At 47.1% G+C, this 25,018-nt stretch overlaps 1 protein-coding gene across 6 annotated transcripts in view; it reads right to left on the bottom strand.

The window, feature by feature from the left end:
- The window catches only part of CHD1 (chromodomain helicase DNA binding protein 1), a 621,819-nt gene that overhangs the window by 15,310 nt on the left and 581,491 nt on the right, over nt 1-25,018 (bottom strand). For all 6 annotated transcript variants that reach the window (XM_033962744.1, XM_033963070.1, XM_033962661.1 and 3 more), the window contains one exon: nt 21,336-21,552. In XM_033962744.1, the coding sequence (XP_033818635.1) occupies nt 21,336-21,552 (217 nt within the window). The remainder of the gene's footprint in view (nt 1-21,335; nt 21,553-25,018) is intronic.

Here is a 25,018-nt window from a genome sequence, read left to right as displayed (position 1 = left end):
AGAGATTATGTACTTACCCTGCTCATTTCTAGTAGATAGGTGAGACATTCTAGACAGTAGGGTTATTTCCCCATAGTTGCATGCTGCTGCAGAAGGAATCCACTCCGGATATCTCTGTTGTACTTCACTAGGCTCTCTAGCTCTACCTTCAGTTAGGACCCAAGCACGTAGAGCCACCCAACATACGTGGAGAGGCACCTGAAGCAATAGGCTTAAACAAAGTGATCTGCTCAAAAGTAACTAAAGTGTACCATCAAGTGCCAACACAGGCTTCAAAGGAGCTCAGAAACTGCTCCCCAATAAATTGAAACATATAAACAAATTCTTCCCAGCCCTCAACGGCTGACAGGCATCCAAGAATCAGCTTGGAGAAGCATAAACAGACTGAAAACTGTAAGCAGGCACAGAAAGGACAGGATGGGAGTCTAGAATGTCTCACCTATCTACTGGAAAAGAGCTTACCAGGGTAAGTACATAATCTTTTTTTCCAATGCAATAGGTAAGACATTCTAGACAGTAGAGATGTACAAAAGCAGTCCTCCAAAAAGCTAGGGCAGGCTTGTTGCACCGACCTTTAAGATCAAGGACACAAATGTGGAGTCCTGTTTTACCACCACGTGACACAATGCTGCTCCGCAAATCTCCTCAGGGGAGATAGTTCTAGCTTTGGCCCATAAAGAAGCAACACTTCTGGTAGAATGTGCATTGATGGAAACAGAAGACTGTATCCCAGTAAGAATGTAAGCTGACAAAATGGCCCTATGGCTCCATTTGGAAATCATGGCCTTGGAAGCAGGAATGCTCCGCTTAACTGAATGAGTCAACACAAACAAATGGTCAGACATGAAACTCATTTGTGACCTCCAGATAATGCAGAAAAACTCTGCGCACAACCAGTTTCTTCAACAGGCGATCAATCCTGCGTCTTGGAAACTGTCGGTTGAAATGCAAGCAAACACATTTCCTGATTAACATGGAAAGTCAAAACCACCTTTGGCAGGAACCCCCCCCCCCCACCTCCGAAATACGGAGAAAAGGGTCTCGGGCAAGACAAAGCCTGCAGTTCCAACACATGATGCGCCAACGTAATGGCAACCAGAAAAACGGTATTGAGCATCAAGTCCAAGAAGGAAGCATCCCGAAGGGGCTCAAAAAGAGCCTTGGTAAGGCTAGACAACACCAAGTTAAGATCCCAGGAAGGGAAAGGGTGCTTAACTGGCAGTCTGACACAAAGAGTCCCTTTCAAGAATCTAACAACATTAGGACAAGACACCAAGGAAGACCGATGCTCCTGGGATCTAAACAGGAGAACCCGGCCACTTGGACCTGAAGAGAAGCCACAGTGAGGCCTTTATCCAAACCAGCCTGAAGAAAGGCAAGAATTAGCGAGATTGGAGCTGAATAAGGGTCCACCTGGTCCTGGGAATACCAGTTTTGGAAGGCCTTCCACACCTTAGCATAAGCTGACACCATGGACGACTTCTTAGGCTTGAGAAGAGTATCAACAACCAGGTCAGAAAGCAATGTTACTTACCGTAACAGTTGTTATCCAGGGACAGCAGGCAGCTATTCTCACTAGTGGGTGATGTCCAGTGTTCCCTCTAAGCGGGCGGGTGTTGTGAGCAAACTTTTTTCACTGTGAGCTAAAAATATCGGGCGCCAGCAAGTTATGAGCCAAATAAATATGTTGCTTTCTACCACAGAACTTCCTTACGTTTGTATGGAATCTATCCCCTTTCAACTTTAGAGAGTGCCCTCTCGTTCTCCCTGCCTTAGCTACTAAGTCTATTCCCTTCAGTACCTTGAATGTTTCTATCATGTCCCCTCTCAATCTCCTCTGCTCAAGGGAGAAGAGGCCCAGTTTCTCTAATCTTTCGCTGTACGGCAACTCCTCCAGCCCCTTAACCATTTTAGTTGCTCTTCTCTGGATCCTTTCGAGTAGTACCGTGTCCTTCTTAAAGTACCAGTGCTGGACGCAGTACTCCAGGTGAGGGCGTACCATGGCCCGGTACAGCAGCATGATAACCTTCTCTGTCTCTTCAGTCCAGCATCTGCCCCTTCCATTCACTGTCTGTCTTTCCCTGCCATCTCTCCTCCTGCCCCCCCCCACCCCCCAATTTGGTCTAGCATCCATCATCTTCCTTCTGTTCCCCTCATGGTCTGGCATCTCTATCCTTCCCTCCCCCCTGTGGTTTTTAGCATATCTCTCTTCTCATTTCCTCCACTCAGATCTGATCATTCTCTGCTCTCTCTTCCCTTTTCTTCTCTGGTCTTCCTTCTCTATTTTCTGCCTCCATCTAAATTAAATTCTTTCTTACTATTTAGTCCCGTTTCCCTCTTTTCACTGTGTCTACACACAGCTTGTCACCCCTTTCCCTCACCCCTCCATTATCTTACTATTTTCTTCCCCCTTTATTTATCTCCTCCTTCCATCCAGTATGTGTTCTTTTCCCACTTCCATTCAGCATCTGCTCTCCCTTCTCAACTGACATCCATCTGCCTTCTGCTCTCTCTCCCTTCTTCTCACTTCCATCATCTGTCCCCTTCTCTCTCTCTCTCATCTCCTCCATTCCATCATCTGCCCCTTCTCTCTCTCTCCCCCCCCCCCAACTTCCATCATCTGCCCCCCTTCCCCTCACCTTTGTGGGTCACTTTCTTTCCCCTGAGGGTGGCTCATGTCACAGGGGAAGCTTTGGCCGAGCAGAACCGCTTGATTGACAGTGGAACTTACTTGATTGATGTCGATGCTGGGGCCCGTTGCCGTTTGAAGGAAAAAAAAAAAAGGTGGAAAAAAGGAACCTGTAAAGGCGAGAGGAAGGGAAACCTCCAGGACAGCTGCTTTTTGCCCTCCTTCAGCGGCCCAAGAGTTCAGACCAGCAGCGGCAGCTCTGTATGCTTTTAACTTCGGCACAGAGCTGCCCCTAATCAATAGTTTAGCGCGGTTTCATGAGGCAGCCTCGGGGCCTTTGATAGCCGGCCCGCTTCGATGATGCGATGTGGGCCGGCCTAGCAAAGGCCCCGAGGCTGCCTTATGAAACCGCGCTAAACTATTGATTAGGGGCAGCTCTGTGCCGAAGTTAAAAGCATACACAGCTGCCGCTGCTGGTCTGGAGGTGCGGAGACAAGGCAGGAGGCAAACGCGGTGGAAGGCAGGAGTCCCGGCACAGCGACTGCAACAGGAAGTTGCAAGTCAGCTGACGCCGGCCTTTCGTTGCGGCGGGGACCGAATCCTTCGCGGACCGGCAAGATTTTGTTTGCGGACCGGCGGTTGAAGAACTGTGCTCTACACTGTGTGCGCTGTGACGAGAAACTTGTGCGCTGCGAGGTAATATTTTGTGCGCGTGCGCACGTCAACGCAGCTTAGCGGGAACACTGGTGATGTCATCAGACAGAGCCCCGGTACGGACGTCTCACAAGCACGTGTTGCTTGTAGAAACTTAAAGTTTCTAGATGCCCGCACCGCGCATGCGCCGGTGCCTTCCTACCCGGAGATCCGGGCGTGTCTCCTCAGTTCAGGTAGCTAGCCTGAGAAGCCAACCCAGGGGAGGTGGGTGGGACGTGAGAATAGCTGCCTGCTTTCCCTGGATAACAACTGTTACGGTAAGTAACATTGCTTTATCCCAGGACAAGCAGGCAGGTATTCTCACTAGTGGGTGACCTCCAAGCTAACCTCAGTGGGATGGAGGGGAGTTGGCGACTTAAGAGAATAAATTTTTCAATACTGTTTGGCCAAACTGTCCATCCCGTCTGGAGAGGGTATCCAGACAATAATGTGAGGTGAATGTGTGAACCGAGGACCAGGTGGCAGCCTTGCAAATTTCCTCGATTGGTGTTGATCTGAGGAATGCTACTGAGGCTGCCATTGCTCTGACCTTATGGGCTGTGACCTTACAAGGGAGTGATAATCCAGCCTGGGCATAGCAGAAAGAGATACAAGCCGCCATCCAGTTAGAGATGGTGCGCTTTGATACGGGTCTTCCCAACTTGTTAGGATCGAAGGAGACAAAAAGTTGAGGAGTGGTTCTGTGTGGCTTGGTGCGATCCAGGTAGAAAGCCAAGGCACGTTTACAGTCTAGAGTGTGAAGGGCCGATTCTCCGTGGTGAGAATGAGGCTTAGGGAAGAATACTGGAAGTACAATGGATTGGTTGAGATGAAATTCGGAGACCACCTTAGGCAGGAATTTCGGGTGAGTGCGGAGGACCACCTTGTCATGGTGGAATACTGTGAATGGTGGGTCCGCCATCAATGCCTGGAGTTCGCTGACTCTGCGAGCGGACGTAAGGGCTACAAGGAAAAGCACTTTCCAGGTGAGATACTTCAGAGGGGCCCTGTTGAGTGGTTCAAACGGGGGCTTCATGAGGTGGGAAAGGACTACATTGAGGTCCCAAACCACTGGGGGTGGTTTGAGAGGAGGGTTAACATGGAAGAGTCCTTTCATAAATCTGGCGACCACCGGATGGGCCGAGAGGGGTTTCCCTTGTAGAGGCTGGTGGAACGCCGCAATAGCGCTCAGGTGGACCCGTATGGATGTGGACTTGAGCCCAGATTGAGATAGGTGCAGGAGATAGTCCAGCACGGAGGATAAGGAAGCTCGTTGAGGTTCCTTTGACTTAGAAACGCACCATGAGGAGAATCTGGTCCATTTCTGGGAGTAGCATTGTCGAGTGGCGGGCTTCCTGGAAGCTTCCAAGACTTCCCTCACTTCTTGTGAGAATTGGTGAGGGGTTACGTTGAGAGGAACCAAGCTGTCAGGTGGAGAGACTGCAGGTTGGGATGAAGTAGTGATCCTTGATGTTGAGTAAGTAGTGAAGGAAACACTGGAAGTGGTACTGGTTCCCTGCTGCTGAGTTGAAGTAGGAGGGAGAACCAAGGTTGTCTGGGCCACCGAGGGGCTATTAGAATCATGGTGGCCCGTTCGAGTTTCAGCTTGACCAGAGTCTTCTGGATCAGCGGGAATGGTGGGAACGCATATAGAAATCGTTTCCCCCAGTTCAGTAGAAAAGCATCTGCCTCGAGGCGATGAGGAGTGTAGATCCTGGAGCAAAACTGAGGCAGTTTGGCGTTGTGGGGAGCCGCAAAGAGGTCTATCTGAGGCGTCCCCCATTGCGTGAAGATTTGGTGAAGGGGGTTGGAATGGAGAGTCCATTCGTGCGGTTGTAGCAGACGGCTTAGTTTGTCTGCTAGGACGTTGTTCTCCCCCTGGATGTATACTGCTCTGAGTAGGGCGTTGTGGCGCACCGCCCAGTCCCAGACTCGTAGAGCTTCCTGGCAAAGGAGGGACGAGCCCGTGCCCCCTTGCTTGTTGATGTAATACATGGCAGCCTGATTGTCTGTGCGAATGAGGATTACCATGTCGTGAAGTAGATGTTGGAAAGCTTGGAGCGCATTGAAGATGGCTCTGAGTTCCAATAGATTGATTTGGTGTAGTCTTTCCGCACTGGTCCAGAATCCTTGGGTGCGGAGACCCTCCAGGTGGGCCCCCCATGCGTAATTCGACGAATCGGTTGTGAGAACTTTCTGATGGGGGGGAGAGTGCATCAGCAAACCTCTGGATAGATTTGAAGAGGTCATCCACCAAAGTAGAGACTGCCGAAGAGCAGGTGTGACTACGATGCGTTTGGATAGTGGATCGGATGTCTGATTCCACTGTGATGCCAGGGTCCACTGGGGGATCCTGAGGTGGAGTCTGGCAAAGGGTGTCACGTGTACTGTGGAGGCCATATGGCCCAGGAGCACCATCAGTTGTCTCGCCGGTATGGTTTGGTGAGTGATCACCGACTGGCAGAGATGAAGAAGAGACTCCATGCGTTGCCGGGGCAGGAATGCTCGGAGTCGGGTGGTGTCCAGGACCGCTCCGATGAAGGGGAGGGACTGGGTGGGTTGTAGATGGGACTTGGAGAAGTTGATCTCGAAGCCCAAATTCTGGAGGAAGTAGGTTGTAGCCAAGGCCGCCGAAGTGACCTCTGGGGCTGACGGGGCCTTGATGAGCCAGTCGTCGAGGTATGGAAAGACCTGTAGACCCCTGTCCCTGAGTGCTGCGGCCACTACCACCAGGCACTTTGTGAAGACTCTGGGGGACGAAGATAGGCCGAATGGTAGCACTCGATACTGTAGGTGCAGATTTCCCACCCGAAATCTGAGGAACTTTCGGGAGGCCGGGTGAATGGGGATGTGAGTGTAGGCCTCTTTGAGATCCAGGGAGCATAACCAGTCGTTCTGCTCGAGGAGGGGGTATAGAGAAGCCAAAGTCAACATGCGAAACTTCTCTTTGACCAGGAACTTGTTGAGGGCCCGAAGGTCTAAAATGGGTCGCAGGTCGCCCGTTTTCTTCGGGACGAGGAAGTACCGGGAGTAAAACCCTCGGTTCAATTGGTCTGACGGGACCGTCTCGACCGCCCGAAGCTGAAGTAAGTTTTGGACTTCCTGAAGAAGAAGGGCGGTCTGCGTCGAGCTTGAAGGATACTCTCTTGAAGGATGGTCCGGGGGGACCCGGTGGAATTGAAGAGAGTATCCTTCTCTTATGATGGAGAGGACCCATAGGTCCGTGGTTATGGCCTCCCATCTGTGGTAAAAAAGATGGAGGCGGCCCCCTATGGGAGAGGCCGAGGTTATGCTCCCGGGAGGGGCGTCAAAAGGGCTGGGGAGCCTTAGGTACAGCGGGTGGCTGGACTTTTTGCTGAGACTTCTGGGGGGGTTGTCTCTTCGCAGGCTGTCTCGCCGCGGGCGTTTGTCTGGGCATGTAACGCCGCTGGTAAATCAGGGGTGGCCTGGAAGGTCGAGACTGTTGAGGTTTGGGTTTGGGCCGTAGGATGGATTGAAAGGATTTTTCATGATCCGACAGCTTCTTGGTAACAGTTTCGATAGACTCATCGAACAGGTCGGCTCCAGCACATGGTACGTTGGCGAGTCTGTCCTGTAGGTTGGGATCCATATCGATAGTACGGAGCCATGCCAGGCGACGCATAGCTACCGCGCTTGCGGCGGCGCGTGCCGAGAGTTCGAATGCATCGAAGGAGGATTGCATCAGCTGGAGTCGTAATTGGGAGAGGGAGGCTACCACTTCCTCGAACTCGAATCGAGCTTGGTTGTCTATGAACGGAGTGAACTTGCGGAGTACCGGCAAGAAGAACTCCAGATAGGAAGAGAAAAAGAAGTTGTAGTTTAGCACCCGTGACGCCATCATGGAGTTTTGGTAGAATTTTCTACCAAATTTGTCCATCGTTCTTCCCTCTCGGCCCGGCGGTACAGAAGCGTAGACCTGGGAGGGATGAGAGCGTTTGAGGGAGGACTCGACCAGTAGGGATTGGTGGGAGAGTTGGGGGCCCTCGAACCCTTTATGGTGCACGATGCGGTATCGAGCATCGAGTTTGCTGGGGATCGCCGGTATGGAATACGGCGTTTCGAAGCACTGCATAAAGGTCTGGTCCAGTAATTTATGCAGGGGGAGCCGAAGCGACTCCGTTGGAGGGTTAGGTAAGTGCATGGTGTCCAGATACTCTTTGGAGTATCTGGAGCCCGTGTCAAGGGTCACATCCAGATCATCCGCCATTTGTCGGAGGAATGATGAGAAGGACAGTTGTTCCGCCAGCGTCGGTCTGTGGGACGGGCTGGAGGAGGATGAGGCCTCCAGGTCTGTGGACATCGGGGAGTGACAAGGAGAATCGGGTACCGGTGTCTCCTCGTACTCCGGGCCCCTCGGAGGGGACACCTCTGTTGAGGAGTATCCCCTACGTTGCAGTTTTTTCTGCGGTGACACCTCCGAATGGCGTGAGGAGTGCCAGGATGAGTGTCTCGATCGGTGCCCTTCTCGGTGGCGGGACGGGGATCGGGATCGTCTGTGCATCGCATGGTCTCCCGAGGCCCCCAAGTGGATAGGGCTGGAAGCGGTGGATCGCAACTGGGTTTGCGATGCGGGTTCTTGCGATGCTACCCAAGTCTGGTAAGGAGTGCGGAAGAACTCTTCCTGACTATGCCCAGGGCTTCGAGTATCGAGCGGGGGTCTGGTCCCATGTTGGCGCGGAGGCGTAATGGGTTCTAATGGCGGCATATCGGTAAGCGAGGCTTGCCGCGTGGGCATCGCCGCCCTCCCCCGTTCGTCCTCGTCGGTTGTCGAGGTCGAACGGTGTGGGGGAGGGGGCGGACCGCCCCTTTGGATCGGTACCGGGAGGTCACCGTATGGCAGCGATGAGCCCGGGTCCGATGGTCTGCATGAGCTCAACGAATTGAGCTTCCAGCACGGACCGTAGCGAAGCCGATAGGGAGGGATCCGCACCGAAAGGGGGTCCTCCTGCACGGACATCGCGCTCCTTCGAGGTCGAGTGCTTCTGCTTAGTAGCTTTCGGCACTTTGATGACCATTGGTGGCACTGTGGAAGGAAGAGGTACCTGAACCGAGGAGACCGGGGCAGGCACCGACGTCGAGCTCGTGGATGGTGTCGGGGCGAGCGATGCCGGTTTCACCACACTCGATGCAGGGGTGGTCGATGCCGGTTTCGCCCGAACCGGGGAGGTATCAGATGAAGTGGAGGCTGTGGGATCCTTAGCTGCGTCCATCTTGAACATCGATTCCCACAATAGGCAACGCCGCTTGAATGAGCGTGCCGTAAGGGTAGAGCAAGGCCCGCACGATTTCGGGATGTGGTCAGGGCCCAAACACTGCAAACAGCGCCAGTGAGGGTCCGTGAGTGAAATCGCGCGTTGGCACTTGCTGCACTTTTTAAACCCGGTGGTTGGCCGGGACATAGGCCGGAAAATCTCCGCCGCGAGGTCGAAGCCCGTGGGCCTGAGCCACGTGGCCGGCCCGTTCGACCCGCCGGAGGAAATAATCTTCTTTTTTTTTTTTTTTTTTTTTTTACGAAAATAAAAGAACTGTTAACTGTAATTAAAAGAAAAGCGAAAACGCGGACAAGGAAGGCAAATTTAACTGAATTCAGCTAGCGCATGATGAAGTTGAACTTCTCAGCTCCGCGGAAAAGAAAGAACTGAGGAGACACGCCCGGATCTCCGGGTAGGAAGGCACCGGCGCATGCGCGGTGCGGGCATCTAGAAACTTTAAGTTTCTACAAGCAACACGTGCTTGTGAGACGTCCGTACCGGGGCTCTGTCTGATGACATCACCCACTAGTGAGAATACCTGCCTGCTTGTCCTGGGATAATATCCTTTATGCTTTAAGGCTGCATGCTCAAGAGCCATGTCGTAAGAGTAAAGTGACTCGGATCCTCCATGGATACTGGACCATGCTTGAGAAGGTCCAGATAGGTGCTCAGCCGAAGGTTGCGACCTTTGCGCAGACACATCAGATCTGCATTCCATAGTCTCCGAGGCCAATCTGGAGCCACCAGAATGATAAGAACATAAGATTTGTCGCTGTTGGGTCAGACCAGTGGTCCATCATGCCCAGCAATCCGCTCACGCAGTGGCTCCTAGGTCAAAGACCAGTGCCCTAACAGACTAGCCTTACCTGTGTATGTTCTGGTTCAGCAGGAATTTGTCTAACTTTATGTTGAATCCCTGGAGGGTGTTTTCCCCTATAACAGCCTCCGGAAGAGCGTTCCAGTTTTCCACTACTCTCTGGGTGAAGAACTTCCTAACGTTTGTACGGAATCTATCCCCTTTTCGCTTTAGAAAGTGCCCTCTTGTTCTCTCCACCTTGGAGAGGGTGAACCTCTCTATCTACTAAGTCTATTCCCTTCATTATCTTGAATGTTTCTATCATGTCCCCTCTCAGTCTCCTCTTTTCAAGGGAGAAGAGGCCCAGTTTCTCTAATCTCCTCCAGCCCCTTAACCATTTTGACCCTTTTGAGCAATACCGTGTCCTCCTTCATGTACGGCTAGTGCTGGACGCAGTATTCCAGGTGGGGGCATATCATGGCCCGGTACAGCAGCATGATAACCTTCTCCAACCTGCTCGTGATCCCCTTCTTAATCATTCCTAGCATTCTGTTCGCCCTTTTTGCCGCCGCCACCTGTATCAGCCGTGATCCTGAAAATGACCCGGCCGATCATCGGCCAAGGAGGAGAAATATATAGGAAAACCTCCTGAGGCCATTGCTGCACCAGAATGTCGAATCCCGCACTGCTGGGCTCGGATCTTCGACTGAAGAAGCGATCTACTTTCTTGTTTCTTGCCATCAGGTCAAACTGGGGCCACCCCCAGTGCCCCACTATCGCTTGCCCACTTTCCCAGATCCAGAGTGTTTGCTGAGGAAGGCTGCTTAAACATTGTCTACTCCCGCCACATGCGCTGCCATCAGCACTAGGAAATGATGTTCTGCACAAAGAAAAAGAAGGCGGGCTTCCTGAGCCAGAGGAGTGCTCTTGGTCTGGCCAGAAAAGCATAATGACGCCAGGCCGAGGGATGCTCCTATGCGGATAGGGGCCAACTCTCAGCATTTCTTCCCGCTGACCAGTGGGTCTGTAGGACAGCAAGATCATCCATAGGATCCAAGACCCCAGAGGGATCCACTGATCCAGCACACAGCCCTTGATCTTCCACTCCAGAAAGCGCTGTACCTTCTTAACAAGGGATCAGTAAGGGAAACATTGGCATCTGGGCCCCCCAGATCATGATCAGGTACCACAAAAGGAACAGCAAGCAGGCTGAGGCGAAGATGTGCCCAAAGGCACCATGCCACGGAGGTGGATTGAGACTGCTCAGGGGGAGAACACTTGTTCTGAAACTCTGACCGCAAAAATTTCATAAATTTAGAGAAAGTATCTGGCTCCTGGGGCATAATGTCACCCTTAGATGGCTTGCATTTACGTTTCTTAGGCTGCATAGGGTCCACAGCCTGGATAACAGAAGTACCAGCTGTGCTGAGCCCCGAAAGCAATGATGGATGCCCCGCCGGACTAGCTGAGCATTTGGTCACCTGCTTCAGCAGGGAAGAAGCTAAGTTGGATGCTGTAGCCCCCCCCCTAGCTGCGCCACACAACATGTGGCACAAGGACACTCTAAAAGCGCTAAATTTGTATAATCCTAGTAAGAATCCATATGAGGAGAGCCTAAGGACTCTATCCCAGCAGGTTTCCAGGCAAAATTTGCAGTTTTGAAAAAGCAGGGAACTTTAGAAAAAAAAGATTGCTAAAAATCCAAGATGGCTGCAGTCAAAAAATTTGTGCCAAAACTGCAATAAAGTGGTAACTTGGTTTGTGAGCATAATTTGTTCCAGAAGCATGCTCGTAATCCAAAGTGCTCATATATGAAAGCAAAGTTCCCCATAGGCCATAATGGCAACTCGGATGATTCATTCCACTGACTTAATAGGCACATCTCTCCGACCCAACCCATATCTCTTCCTCTGTCTTCTCCCACTGCTGTCCTCCACTTTGACACCCCAACCTGGGAACCGGCTTTGCTGATGACCCGAGGCCATCGGCGCTGCTCCCTCCCTTTGTGACCGAGATAGCCTCCTCCCCCCACTGACCAACCCTGTGCTTACCTGTGCACCGGAGCTGAAAGTGCCTGCTGCTGGCTCTTTGCTGGGCTGCTGCGGGGCCTTGAGCATCTACACATGCTCAAGGCCTTCTGGCTCTCACCCTCTCCGAGATTCTCCCTTGACCCCTGATTAACAGTAAGTGAGACCACCTCAGGGACAGTCCCGAGCTCCCAAAAAAACTGCAGGCTGGCTAACAGGTACCCACTCTCTAGCATACAGAGTGTGATATAAGGATGAAAGATCTCAGAAACCAACTTGGTATTTGGTAAATAAACCACAGCCAAGACTTCCACTTTTTGATCATTCTCCCTCTTTCTTCCTATATCATTTCAAATTGATACTATTTATTCAAATTCTTCTTTAAAAATCCATTTGGTTTTACTTCTTTAACTTCAAATATGTATTAAAGAAGGGTATCAAATAACTTATCTTTCATATGATGATCTAGGCAGCCACTACCTGACGGGGCCCTGCAAGGTAATGGCGGAATAGAAATCACTAATGTAATGTAATGTTTTGCCAAAAATGAATGGCTTTATCAAGGGTACAACCTAAAACTAGTTACCCCAGCAGCATATAATATAATCAGGAAAATAGTATATAATACTGCTCATACTGGACAATACATATCTGTATTAGAGGCCCAACATACTCGAAGGGCTCTGGCCCCAGAATCGGAGCCCACGCACAGCAGCGAATCACAAACTGAAAAGATCCGCGGATCTTCTCAGTTTGTGATTCGCTGCTGTGCGTGGGCTCCGATTCTGGGGCTAGAGCCCTTCGAGTATGTTGGGCCTCTAATACAGATATGTATTGTCCAGTATGAGCAGTATTATATACTATTTTCCTGGCTTTATCAAGGGTTCATATTTTCTGCCGCTTATATCTGCAATATATATTTAAAAAATTGAGAGTGGTTCAAAACACTGCAGTTCGATTGATTTTTGGTTTGAAAAAATGGGAGCATATTACACCATATTATCAGAAACTTCATTGGTTGCCGATTGAGGCCAGAATTTTGTTTAAGTTTGCTTGTATTTGTTATAAATCAATCTTTGGCTTGTCACCTAGATACCTTGTTTCCCATTTATCTTTGAACTACTCAAACAGGTTCACATGTAGAGTTTGTATGTTTACATTTCCTTCTGTTAAATTATGTTGTTATAAAAGATTTCTTGAGAGAACTCTCTCTTTTCAGGCTGCTAAACTGAATGGTTGGTTTTGAAAAAGCTTCTTCTTATCTTGATTTTAGAAAATTATTGAAGACCCAATTATTTGATAAATTTGTATCCTAATGGTATCCTGCCTTTTTTTAAAATTTTACGCATTTCTTATGTTTTATTATCTGATGTATTTCCATTTTAAATTGTATTCTTCGTTGTATGATCAGTTTTCATTTGTTGTGAACCACCTTGAACCATTCCTGGTTAGGCGGCATATAAAAAATTATTATTATTAATATAAGGACACACACTAAGTGCATCACTGCTATATTTCCCTCCACTTGTTCCTGCTGGACTCACTGTTGGATAATCTAACTAATTTTCTAACTCATATACACATCTTTCACTCAGTATGAACCTAGCAAACATTCACTTATTACAAATCCCCTACTTGGTCACACATTTCAATTGCCTCAAATAACTTAAATCATCCATACTTTATAAATATCAATACAGTCAAACCTCGGTTTGCGAGTAACGTGGTTTGTGTTTTGCAACTCTTGCCTCGCAAAACAAGTTCTCACCTCCCAAATTCAGCCGTCTGCCATCCTGATAACTTGCGCATTATCGGGATGGTGGATGGCTGTATTCAGGACCTGAGAGCTCATGCTTACACGGGACGGCGGCCAGCTGAATTTGGGAGGTGAGAGGCGTTGGCGGATGGCACAGAGGCATCATTTGAAGCAGGAGGGCAGCTGTATGGAGCCCTGGCCACCTCAAGGAAGTCACCCTGCTGAAGGGGCTGCAGTACCAGGGCATCATCCAGGCAGGCACCCACCCCTGGGCTACCATTGTTGTGGAACGCATCGTCTTAGCTTCATTTATTCCCTACGAGCTATATGAGTGCTTTAGATTATGAACATGCTTCTAGAATGAATTATGCTCATAAACCAAGGTACCGCTGTATATATATATAATCACTCTTCTCCAAGAAATCTTATAAAACAATCCTTGTTTAATATATATTTGAAGTTAAAGAAGTAAAACCGAATGGATTTTTAAAGAAGAATTTGAATAAATAGTATCAATTTGAAATGATATAGGAAGGAGAAAGATCAATGATCAAAAAGTGGAATCATAGAAATCTTGGCTGTGGTTTATTTACCAAATACCAAGTTTGGTTTCTGAGATCTTTCCTCCCTATCTCTGTGCTAGAGAGTGGGTATCTTACTGCATGGTTGGATTTTGTCCATATTGGTCCCACTTACCATCTAGTTGATAAACAGTTGGCTAACAGGTAGGTACCCCAGTGGGATTGGTCTGTCAGCTACAGACTGAAGTCTGTGAATTTTCAAGTAGGCAGAGCTTCAAAATTGCTCCAAACACTAAATTACCCAAAAAGGAGCAGAAATTACATTGAATTAAAATAAGAAAATGAGGAAAGCAGAACAAACACTCCTGCAGGCACGCAATGACCACAACTTCTCGCAGGCTAAGCAACAAAAATGATGATCTGCAAGCCCTGATATAAGAGGCAGACTTGGATATTGTTGCTATCAGACACATGGTTCAGTGATTCCCATGGATAGGATGCAAACATATTGGGCTATAATCTTTTTAGGAAGGATAGAGATGGTCGAAAATGTGGAAGAGTTGCTCTAAATGTAAAGACCAATATCCAAGCGACTAAAATGCAGGAGGCCTGGGGAAAGGAAAAAGAGATTACGTACTTACCTTGGTAAGCTCTTTTCCAATAGATAGGTGACACATTCTAGACAGATTGGTAATGTCCCCATGGCTGCTTGCCATCTACAGAAGGAATTCACTCCGGATTTTTTCTTTGTGCCTCTGCTGTACTTCACTGTGCTCTCTAGCTCCACCTACAGTCAGTACCCAAGCACTAAGAGCCACCAAATCAACGTGAAATAGAGACACCCATGGCAATCAAGGTCAGCAACAACCGTTCTGTTCAAGAATTAACATTGGATCATCAAGTGCAAACAGCCAACAAGGCCTCAAAGGAGCTCAAACTATTCTCACAGAAAAAGTAACATATATACAATATTCTTCCCAGCCCTCAAGAGCTGACATGCATCCAAGAAACAACTTGGAGAAGCATAAATAGATTGAGACAGTAGACAGGCACAGGAAGGACAGGGCGGGAGTCTAGAATATCTCACCTATCTTCTGGAAAAGAGCTTACCAGGTTAAGTACATCTCTTTTTTCAGTGCAACAGGCGAGACATTCTAAACAGATGGGACGTACAAAAGCAGTCCCCAAAAAGCTATGGCGGGCTAGCTATGCCAGCCTGTAAAAAAGCTAGGGCTTGCTGCCACATCCACTCTGTAGAATTTGTGAAGAGAAGACCACACTGCTGCCCTGCAGATCTCCTCAGGAGAGACAACTCTAGCTTCAGCCCACAAAGAACCAACACTCCTGGTAGAATGCACCTTGATGGAAACAGGAAACTGTTTCCCAGAAAGAATATAGGCTGACAAAATGGCCCTATGGATCCATCTGGAAATCATGGCCTTGGAAGTGGGAGTGCCCCGCTTAACAGAATGAGGCAGCACAAACTGATGATCAGAGACACAAAATTCGTTAGTGACCTCTAGGTGGTGAAGAAACACTCTGTGCACATCCAGTTTCTTCAAAAGGTGATCTTGCGTCTTGGAACCAGTAGACCGAAAAGCAAGCACACACACTTGTTGATTAACAAGGAAAGTTGAAACCCCACTTTTGGTAGGCAGGAAGAAACTGTATGCAGGGAAATTCCAGTTTCCGAGATGCAGAGGAATGATTCCCTACAAAAGAGAGCCTGGAGATCTGAGACCCGCCATGCTGAGGTAACAGCGACCAGAAACATGGTCTTGATTGTAAGTCCAAGAGGGAAGCATCCTGAAGGGGTTCAAAGGAAGCCTTGGTAAGGCTAGACAGGTTGACAAGGTTGAGATCCAAGGAAGGGAATGGCTGCTTGACTGGCAGTCTGATGCGAAGAGCCCCTTTCAAAAATCTAGCGACATCAGGATGAGACGCCAAAGAAGGACGACAATCTTGGGCTCTAAAACAAGAGAGTCCAGCTACTTGGATCTGAAAAGACGCTACTTTATGCCTTTATCAAGTCCACCTTGCAGAAAGGCAAGAATCACCAAGATCGGAGATGAATATGGGTCCATCTAGTCCTGAGTGAACCAATGCTGAAAAGCCTTCCACACTTTAGCATAAGCAGAAACTGTGGATGACTTCTCAGACTTGAGAAGAGTGTTAACAACCACAGCAGAATAGCCTTTGTGTTCTAAGGCTATGCGCTCAAGAGCCATGCCGTAAGAGCAAAGCGACTCAGGTCCTCCATGTAGTCTGAACCCTGCATAAGCAGGTCTGGACGGGCGCTGAGACGAAGGCTGCAACACTTGCAAAGACGCATCAGATCTGCATACCATGGTATGCGAGACCAATCTGGAACCACCAGAATGACTTGACCCTGAAGGATCGCAATCTGCTGAACGACTTGGCCTATTAGAACAAAAGAACATAAGAATATGCCGCTGCTGAGTCAGACCAATGGTCCATCGTGTCCAGCAGTCTGCTCCCGCGGTAGCCCCCAGGTCAAAGACCAGTACCCCGAGACCAGCCCTACCTGCATACGTTCCGGTTCAACAGGAACCTGTCCAACTTTGTCTTAAATCCCTGGAGGGTGTTTTCCCCTATAACAGCCTCCGGAAGAGCGTTCCAATTTTCCTTCACTCTCTGGGTGAAGAAGAACTTCCTTACGTTTGTACAGAATCTATCCCCTTTTAACTTTAGAGAGTGCCCTCTCATTCTCCCTACCTTGGAGAGGGTAAACAACCAGTCTTTATCTACTAAGTCTATTCCCTTCAGTATCTTGAATGTTTCTATCATGTCCCCTCTCAGTCTCCTCTTTTCAAGAGAGAAGAGGCCCACTTTCTCTAATCTCTCACTGTATGACAACTCCTCCAGCCCCTTTACCATTTTAATCGCTCTTCTCTGGACTTTTTCGAGTAGTACCGTGTCCTTCTTCATGTACGGCAACCAGTGCTGGACGCAGTACTCCAGGTGAGGGCACACCATGGCCCGGTACAGCAGCATGATAACCTTCTCCGATCTGTTCGTGATCCCCTTCTTAATCATTCCCAGCATTCTGTTCGCCCTTTTCACCGCCGCCGCACACTGTGCGGACGGCTTCATTGATTTGTCGACTAGTACTCCCAAGTTTCTTTCCTGGGGGGTCTCTCTAAGTACCGCCCCAGACATCCTGTATTCGTGTATAAGATTTTTGTTACCGACATACATCACTTTACACTTATCCACGTTGAACCTCATCTGCCATGTCGCGGCCCATTTCTCGAGCATGTTTATGTCACGTTGCAAATGGTCACAATCCTGCGTCTTCACTACTCTGAATAACTTCGTATCATCCGCAAATTTAATCACCTCACTCGTCGTACCAATTTCCAGATCGTTTATAAATATGTTGAAGAGCACGGGTCCAAGCACTGAACCCTGCGGCACTCCACTGGTGATACTTTTCCAGTCCGAGTATTGTCCATTTACTTCCACTCTCTGTTTCCTATCCACCAGCCAATTTTTAATCCATGTGAGTATTTCACCCTCGATTCCCATGGCTCGCAATTTTTCGAAGTAGTCGTTCATGCAGAACCTTGTCGAAAGCCTTCTGAAAATCCAGATATACAATGCCAACCAGGTCCACCCTTGTCTATCCGTCTATTTACTCCTTCGAAGAAGTGCAGCAAGTTCATCAAGCAAGATCTTCCTCTGCTGAACCCATACTGGCTGGTCCTCATCAGATCGTATCCATCAAGGTGCTCAATGATGCAGTCCTTTATCAGCGCTTCTACCAACTTTCCCTGTACCGAGGTCAGACTCGCCAGTCTGTAGTTTCCCGGATCACCCCTCAAACCTTTCTTGAAGATTGATGTAACATTCGCCACCTTCCAGTTTTTGGGAACCCTTCCCGATTTGAGCGACAAATTGGCTATCAGTTGAAGCAGTTCAGCTATAGTCTCTTTCAGTTCCTTGATTACCCTCGGCTGTATGCCATCCGGTCCTGGGGATTTATCATTTTTAAGCCTATCAATCTGCCGGCATACCTCTTCTCGACTGACCAACAACACTGTCAGTTTCCCGTCTTCATTTCCCCCGTATAGCCTGTCGACTTCTGGTATGTTGTGTATATCCTCTTCAGTAAATACAGACGCAAAAAATGTGTTCAGTTTGTCAGCGATGGCTTTGTCCTCCTTTAGCACTCCCTTCATTCCTCGGTCATCCAAAGGCCCTACCGCTTCCTTCGCGGGTCGTTTCCCCTTAAAATATCGAAAGAACGGCTTGGGCCAGGGAGGGAAGACATACAGAGAATCTTCTGAGGCCACTTCTGTACTAGAGCACCAAGACCATCACTTCCGGGCTCAGATCTTCGACTGAAGAAATGATCCACTTTTTTGTTCTTCGCCATGGCCATGAGGTCGAAGCAGGGCTGGCCCCAGTTTCACACTATGGTTTGGAATGCCACTGCGGACAGATCCAGAGTCTGTCTACTGAGAAAGATGACTTAAGCATTGTTGACTCCCGCCACATGCGCTGCTGATAGTGCCTGGAAATGATGTTCCTCCCACAGAAACAGAAGGCGGGCTTCATGAGCTGGGGCGGGGGGGGGGGGGGAATCTTGGCTCCACCCTTGTGATTGACATAGGCTACTGCTGTTGCATTGTCGGACAAGACTCTAACTGCTTGACCCTCCAGAGTCATATGTAATCGCATCAGAGCCAGCCCAATGACTCTCAACTCCAACTGGTTGATTGACCATTTCCTCTGAGAGGGTGTCCAACACCCCTGGATGGGACAACAATTGCAGTGAGCACCTCAGCCCTGAAAGCTGGCATCTATCATCACCACGATCCAAGAGGCAATCCACAGAACGCCCCTGCACAGCAACTATGGGAGAAGCCACCAATCCATGCTGATTCAAGCCTCTAGAGTCCAGGGTAGACAGGTCTGTAAATCATCCCTGTATGGAGCCCAGAAAGAGAGTAAAGTAAGGCATGCTAGAGAGGACACATGTATGCCCTCACCAACAACACTACATCTATAGTGGCCGTCATGGATAGTCCCATGCCGAAGAAGCCAGCAGCTCCAGAAGGGAAGAAATCTGGGCACACAATTTCAGTATACATGCCTCTGGAAGAGATACATGGCCTGTAGTCATTTCTAAGAGGTCCCCCAGATATTTCAGTAACTGCGTGGGCATCAGATTGTACTGTCTTTAGTTCAGGATCCATCCCAGGTCCTCCAGCACCACTGATCCACTGTGCACCAACCCTGAGCCAATGAGGTAGCCCTTATCAGCCAGTTGTCCAGGTAAGGGTGAACCTGCAGACCCATTTTTCGCAAATAAGCTGCTACGATTTACCATCACAACAGCTGCCAGGCCAAAGGATAGAGCTAAGAAATGGCAATTCTGTTCCAGGATATAAAAACTTAAGAATTTGCAATGGGCTAGAAAAATCAGAATGTGCAAGTAGGTTTCCGTGAGATACAGAGAAGCAAGGAACTCTCCCCAGGGCCACCGCTGCAATGACCGATCGCACTGTCTATGTGAAAGTGTGAAACCTTAAGAGCTGCATTCACATGCCTCCAGTCTTTGGAGCCTCTCTTTGGCACAATAAAGTATATACGAGAATAGTTTGCGGTGGGCACTGGAGGATTAAGGGTTGGAAGAGAGAGAAGAGAAGCCTTATAAGGGTCAGAAGGAGCAGCACTGGGATTCAAGCAGAAAGGTTGAAAGACAGAGAAGCCCTAAAAGGGTACAGGGAAGGGGAAGATCCAGAGTCTGTCTACTGAGAAAGATGACTTAAGCATTGTTGACTCCCGCCACATGCGCTGCTGATAGTGCCTGGAAATGATGTTCCTCCCACAGAAACAGAAGGCGGGCTTCATGAGCTGGGGCGGGGGGGGGGGAATCTTGGCTCCACCCTTGTGATTGACATAGGCTACTGCTGTTGCATTGTCGGACAAGACTCTAACTGCTTGACCCTCCAGAGTCATATGTAATCGCATCAGAGCCAGCCCAATGACTCTCAACTCCAACTGGTTGATTGACCATTTCCTCTGAGAGGGTGTCCAACACCCCTGGATGGGACAACAATTGCAGTGAGCACCTCAGCCCTGAAAGCTGGCATCTATCATCACCACGATCCAAGAGGCAATCCACAGAATGCCCCTGCACAGCAACTATGGGAGAAGCCACCAATCCATGCTGATTCAAGCCTCTAGAGTCCAGGGTAGACAGGTCTGTAAATCATCCCTGTATGGAGCCCAGAAAGAGAGTAAAGTAAGGCATGCTAGAGAGGACACATGTATGCCCTCACCAACAACACTACATCTATAGTGGCCGTCATGGATAGTCCCATGCCGAAGAAGCCAGCAGCTCCAGAAGGGAAGAAATCTGGGCACACAATTTCAGTATACATGCCTCTGGAAGAGATACATGGCCTGTAGTCATTTCTAAGAGGTCCCCCAGATATTTCAGTAACTGCGTGGGCATCAGATTGTACTGTCTTTAGTTCAGGATCCATCCCAGGTCCTCCAGCACCACTGATCCACTGTGCACCAACCCTGAGCCAATGAGGTAGCCCTTATCAGCCAGTTGTCCAGGTAAGGGTGAACCTGCAGACCCATTTTTCGCAAATAAGCTGCTACGATTTACCATCACAACAGCTGCCAGGCCAAAGGATAGAGCTAAGAAATGGCAATTCTGTTCCAGGATATAAAAACTTAAGAATTTGCAATGGGCTAGAAAAATCAGAATGTGCAAGTAGGTTTCCGTGAGATACAGAGAAGCAAGGAACTCTCCCCAGGGCCACCGCTGCAATGACCGATCGCACTGTCTATGTGAAAGTGTGAAACCTTAAGAGCTGCATTCACATGCCTCCAGTCTTTGGAGCCTCTCTTTGGCACAATAAAGTATATACGAGAATAGTTTGCGGTGGGCACTGGAGGATTAAGGGTTGGAAGAGAGAGAAGAGAAGCCTTATAAGGGTCAGAAGGAGCAGCACTGGGATTCAAGCAGAAAGGTTGAAAGACAGAGAAGCCCTAAAAGGGTACAGGGAAGGGGAAGTAATCCACACTGGGATTCAAATTACCTTTCTAGTCTTGATTCCCCCACCCTCCTTAGAGGCTACACATTCCTGATATGTAAAGCAATTAGTACTTCCTTCAGTCTTGTTTGAAATACCAAAATGTAAACTGCTTTGAATGTGGTTGCAGAACTACAAAAAGGTGGTATATAAACCCAATCCCTTTTCCTTTATGCATAGTTTAGACTAGAATGCACAAGAGAATCCTGTTTTTCATACTTTGGTCTCTACCTTTGGTCCTCCCTTTCCCTAGAGCTAAGATGTGAAACCAATCGTCTTAGCTATTGTAAGGTTTTCTTGAATCAATCTATTCTCTGTGGCTTGTAATGACACTTGAGCATTTCAATTACTTAGAAATTTGAGGACTTTCCCTTCCCTTTTTATTACTTCTTTGCTTTATCACCCTTCCTTGATCCTTTTCTATTTCTTCTCTAAGGAACTGATACCATAAATTTTTTTCTTTTCCCCTTACCTCTATTTTGTTAATAACCTTATTATGTCCAAAGGTGGTCTGAAAGGCAGCACATATCATATCAAGCAATACAACTAAACACCACTCACCTGCTTTCCTGTTTATAATGGTGATCCCAGTCTCTATGGTCTTTGCCATTATTGAAGGCCGGGTATGGCCTTTTCCTAGAGTCATTTGTTTTATAAATTTCTCCTTGATGTCTTTCTTTGTGAAGATGGTCATGATATTGTAACAAATGTCTATCAGAAGAATAACTGTCTCTGCTGCTGTCATCATGGTTAGTATTTTCTTTCAGCCTTTCCACATCTGTTTTATAAAATGAAGAGCACCATTACATTATACTGTATTACGATGTAAGAGGATGATAAAATTATAGAACCATGGCCAGCATGATTCCAAGAGTAACCTAGTATAGTGATTTCCAGGATATCCGATTTTCAAGATATCTACAATGTTTATTCATAAGAAAGATTAATATGTAATGGAGGCAGTCGATGCAAATCTATCTTATGCATATTCATAAGGGATATTATAAAAACCATAATGACTTGGGGGGAGGGCTCCAAGACAGGTTTGGAAATCACTGCTCTATTTGTTAGGTAACTACTCTAAGAACTAGAAAAGGCCACGACTCAAATCCCGTATCTCCCATTTACATAAAGGAAAATAATACAGTGTACTGTAGAAAAGATGTTCTTGATGCAGTTACTGTATTTATTCAATCCAATGGATATTATCTCTTTTTTCCCCAGTGTGTGTATGGGGAGATGCATTGGAAAAGCTGTTGAGTAGTTATATGAGTGAAATCACTGGATGGATAGAGAAGCAGGGTTTAAGATTGAATGTAAACAAGACTGAGTTAATGTTTGTGGGGAAATCAGACCATGTTAAATGGCCAAAAACATTAAAAGTAATGGATGAGGTACTACTTACTAGTGAGGGAGTCTATGACAGTATTGGCAATAAAACTGGACCCATGGTTTACTATGAATTGTCAAATAGTAAAAACAGTGCAAATATGTTTTGCACAAATACACTTATTGTACTGGGTGAAACCAATGCTGTCATTACCTGACTTCCGTGCTGATGTACAAGCAATGGTCTTGTCACGCCTGGATTGCTGCAATGTCCTGTATCTGGGAATAACTAAGACCAGATGTAGGGCATTGCAGGTGGTCCAGAATGCTGCAGCTAGGTTGATAATCAGATCATCAAGACATGAGCATACTACTCCATATCTTCAACAACTGCATTGGTTGCTAGTTGTGCTTTGAATTCAGTACAAGGCAATCATGTTAAGTCATCAATTCTTATAAGGTACAATGCCTGAATATGATGTCTTGTTATCAACCACAAAGGTCCTTGCATTCTGCAGGTGCTGTATTGTTGAAAACAAAGGCCAATTCTAAACATGTAGATACGAATGTTATGACTTACATGTGGAGAGAGGAGCTCTTTTAGGAAAATGTTGAAGACTCAGCTATTTGTTAATGCATTTTTCTGAGCAATTGATTCATACTATGCTGAATTCATGCTGTACTGAATATTTCTAATTTATCTTCTTATTTTGTATAGACTTTTAACATTTTATGTATGTAACCCCTTGTAAACTGTTTTGGATAAAAATAGTATAGAAATTTTAAAAATAAATAAATAAATACATAGTAATCTACATATAACAACATAGATATTTGAATGGTGCAGACCCAACACAGGCTGTGCTTTGGTTGAGAATGCCTTCTTCAGGGGTCCTATGAAATATATTAATATATACATATCACAAAGTGCATAGGAACCTTAAATTATACAATGAGTGAGGATGAAAAAATGAATAAAGATGAGAAAGGAGATGAAAACATAGCTCTGGTATGTATTTTCATCTCTTATTATTTTCTCATTTATTTATTCATTTGCAATAATTGAAACAGTTATGAAAAAATATTGTGGCTATTGCCAAAATATCTGGCCATATAAAGTTCCTGTGGCCACCACCAACTCAACTGTTCTCTAGGTACTGTAACCTCTAGTTCCAATATAGCTATCCCACATCCTGTGGTGCTACTAGGCTGTACTTTCTTTACCTACTCCATGTTTTCTCCTTTATCACCTATCTTCTCTCAAGGCACTGAAAGGTGAATTGTTTGCAATACTACACACCCACCCCTATCAACTTTCTTCTATATCTATCTCAAATATACTTGGATTTTGTCACAGGACTGTTTATACTACCTCTGCTGATAGGTTATTCCAGACATTCATCATCCTTTAAGAAAGAAAATATTGCTCAATTTTCTCTGAATGGAAGATTAGGTTCTTACCTTGGTAATCTTTCTATTAGAAGACATAGGATTTTGTATTGATGTTGTTGTCCTCCTATAATTGTGAACTTTGAGAAAGGTATCACTCATATCTTTCAACTCCTCCCCTTCACTAGTGGAGAATGTTTTGGTACTAACTGAAGAGGGATCCAATCAAACTCTACTGAAACATAAGAAAAGCAGGGGCACAAGGAATTGCCCTGTGACAAACTACATTTCTGTTCTGCTCTGTAAATCATGAAAAAGAACAATAATTAACAATAAATAACAAACTTGAACTCAGGAGTATCTAGGAACCAACTTATGTACATCTAGTACTATCACATAAAACCCCCCAAAGGATAAGAAGAATAGTATTATTCATATTCCTGTAGCTCTGCTTTTTCTATTATTATTTTTTTTACTCATCCAAATGACAGGCGAAGTCTCATGAAGGACACCTGTAATGTCCATGGAAGTAAACAGGTGAATTGGCCTGCAAAGGGACATATGAAGCCAGTGCCAGAGGGAGGGACAGATGAGCCTGCTTACAGCACCAGAGATCCAAATGTGGCATCCTTTCAGGCTGCCACATCCACTTTATAGATCCTTGTAAAGTCTAGTTGAATGTGCTGTAGTGGAGATAGGTAGCAGTTTTCCACAGTTAATATATGATGAAGAAATTGCCATGCAAATCCATCTGGCAATTGAGGCCTGCCTGCCTTGTCTTAATTAGCTGGTCAGCACAAAAAGATGGTCAGACAGACAGGAATAATTCTTCTTCTTCGGGTAGTGGAGCAGAACTCTTTGCACATCCAGCCTCTCCAAAATCCTGTCCTGTTTAGTCAAACCTTTAGGGTGAAAAGCAGGCAAATGAATCTCTTGATTGACATGAAAAGCTGATATCACCTTTGGAAGAAAGGAAGCAGCCATTCACAAAGGAACACCAGACTATATAAACCTGAGGAAAGGTTCTCTGCAAGAGAGCCTGTAATTCTGAGATTTGCCTCACTAAGACAATAGCACCCAGAATGACTGTGAGATCCAAAGGGACGTGTTTTGCAGAGCTTAAATGGAGCCTGAGAGAGGCTCTTCAGAACGACATTAATGTCCCATGACGGGAAAGGCCGACACAATGAAGGATACAATCTGAGCCAAGTGATGTCTGGATGAGACGCCAGGTACTGCTTACCTCCCTGAGCCTGAAAACACGAGAGGCTTTTTTCAAGTCTGGCTTGCAAAACTGCCAGGATCACTGGAATTGGTGTCTGAAAAGGCTCTACTTGATTCTTAGCACACCATAGCTGGAAAGTCTTCCAGGTTTTAGCATATGCTGCAAACATCGAAGGCTTCTTTGCTCTAAGGAGAGTCTCAATGACTACCTCCAAGTAACCCTTACGAGTTAAGGCTGAGAACTCAAAGGGCTAAGCACTCAAGAACCATGCCATAAGACCAAAGCGCTCTAGATATTTTCG

Source organism: Geotrypetes seraphini, chromosome 1, assembly GCF_902459505.1.
Source record: "Geotrypetes seraphini chromosome 1, aGeoSer1.1, whole genome shotgun sequence".
NCBI classification, from domain to species: Eukaryota; Metazoa; Chordata; class Amphibia; order Gymnophiona; family Dermophiidae; genus Geotrypetes; species Geotrypetes seraphini.
This window is presented reverse-complemented; position numbering and strand designations above follow the sequence as displayed.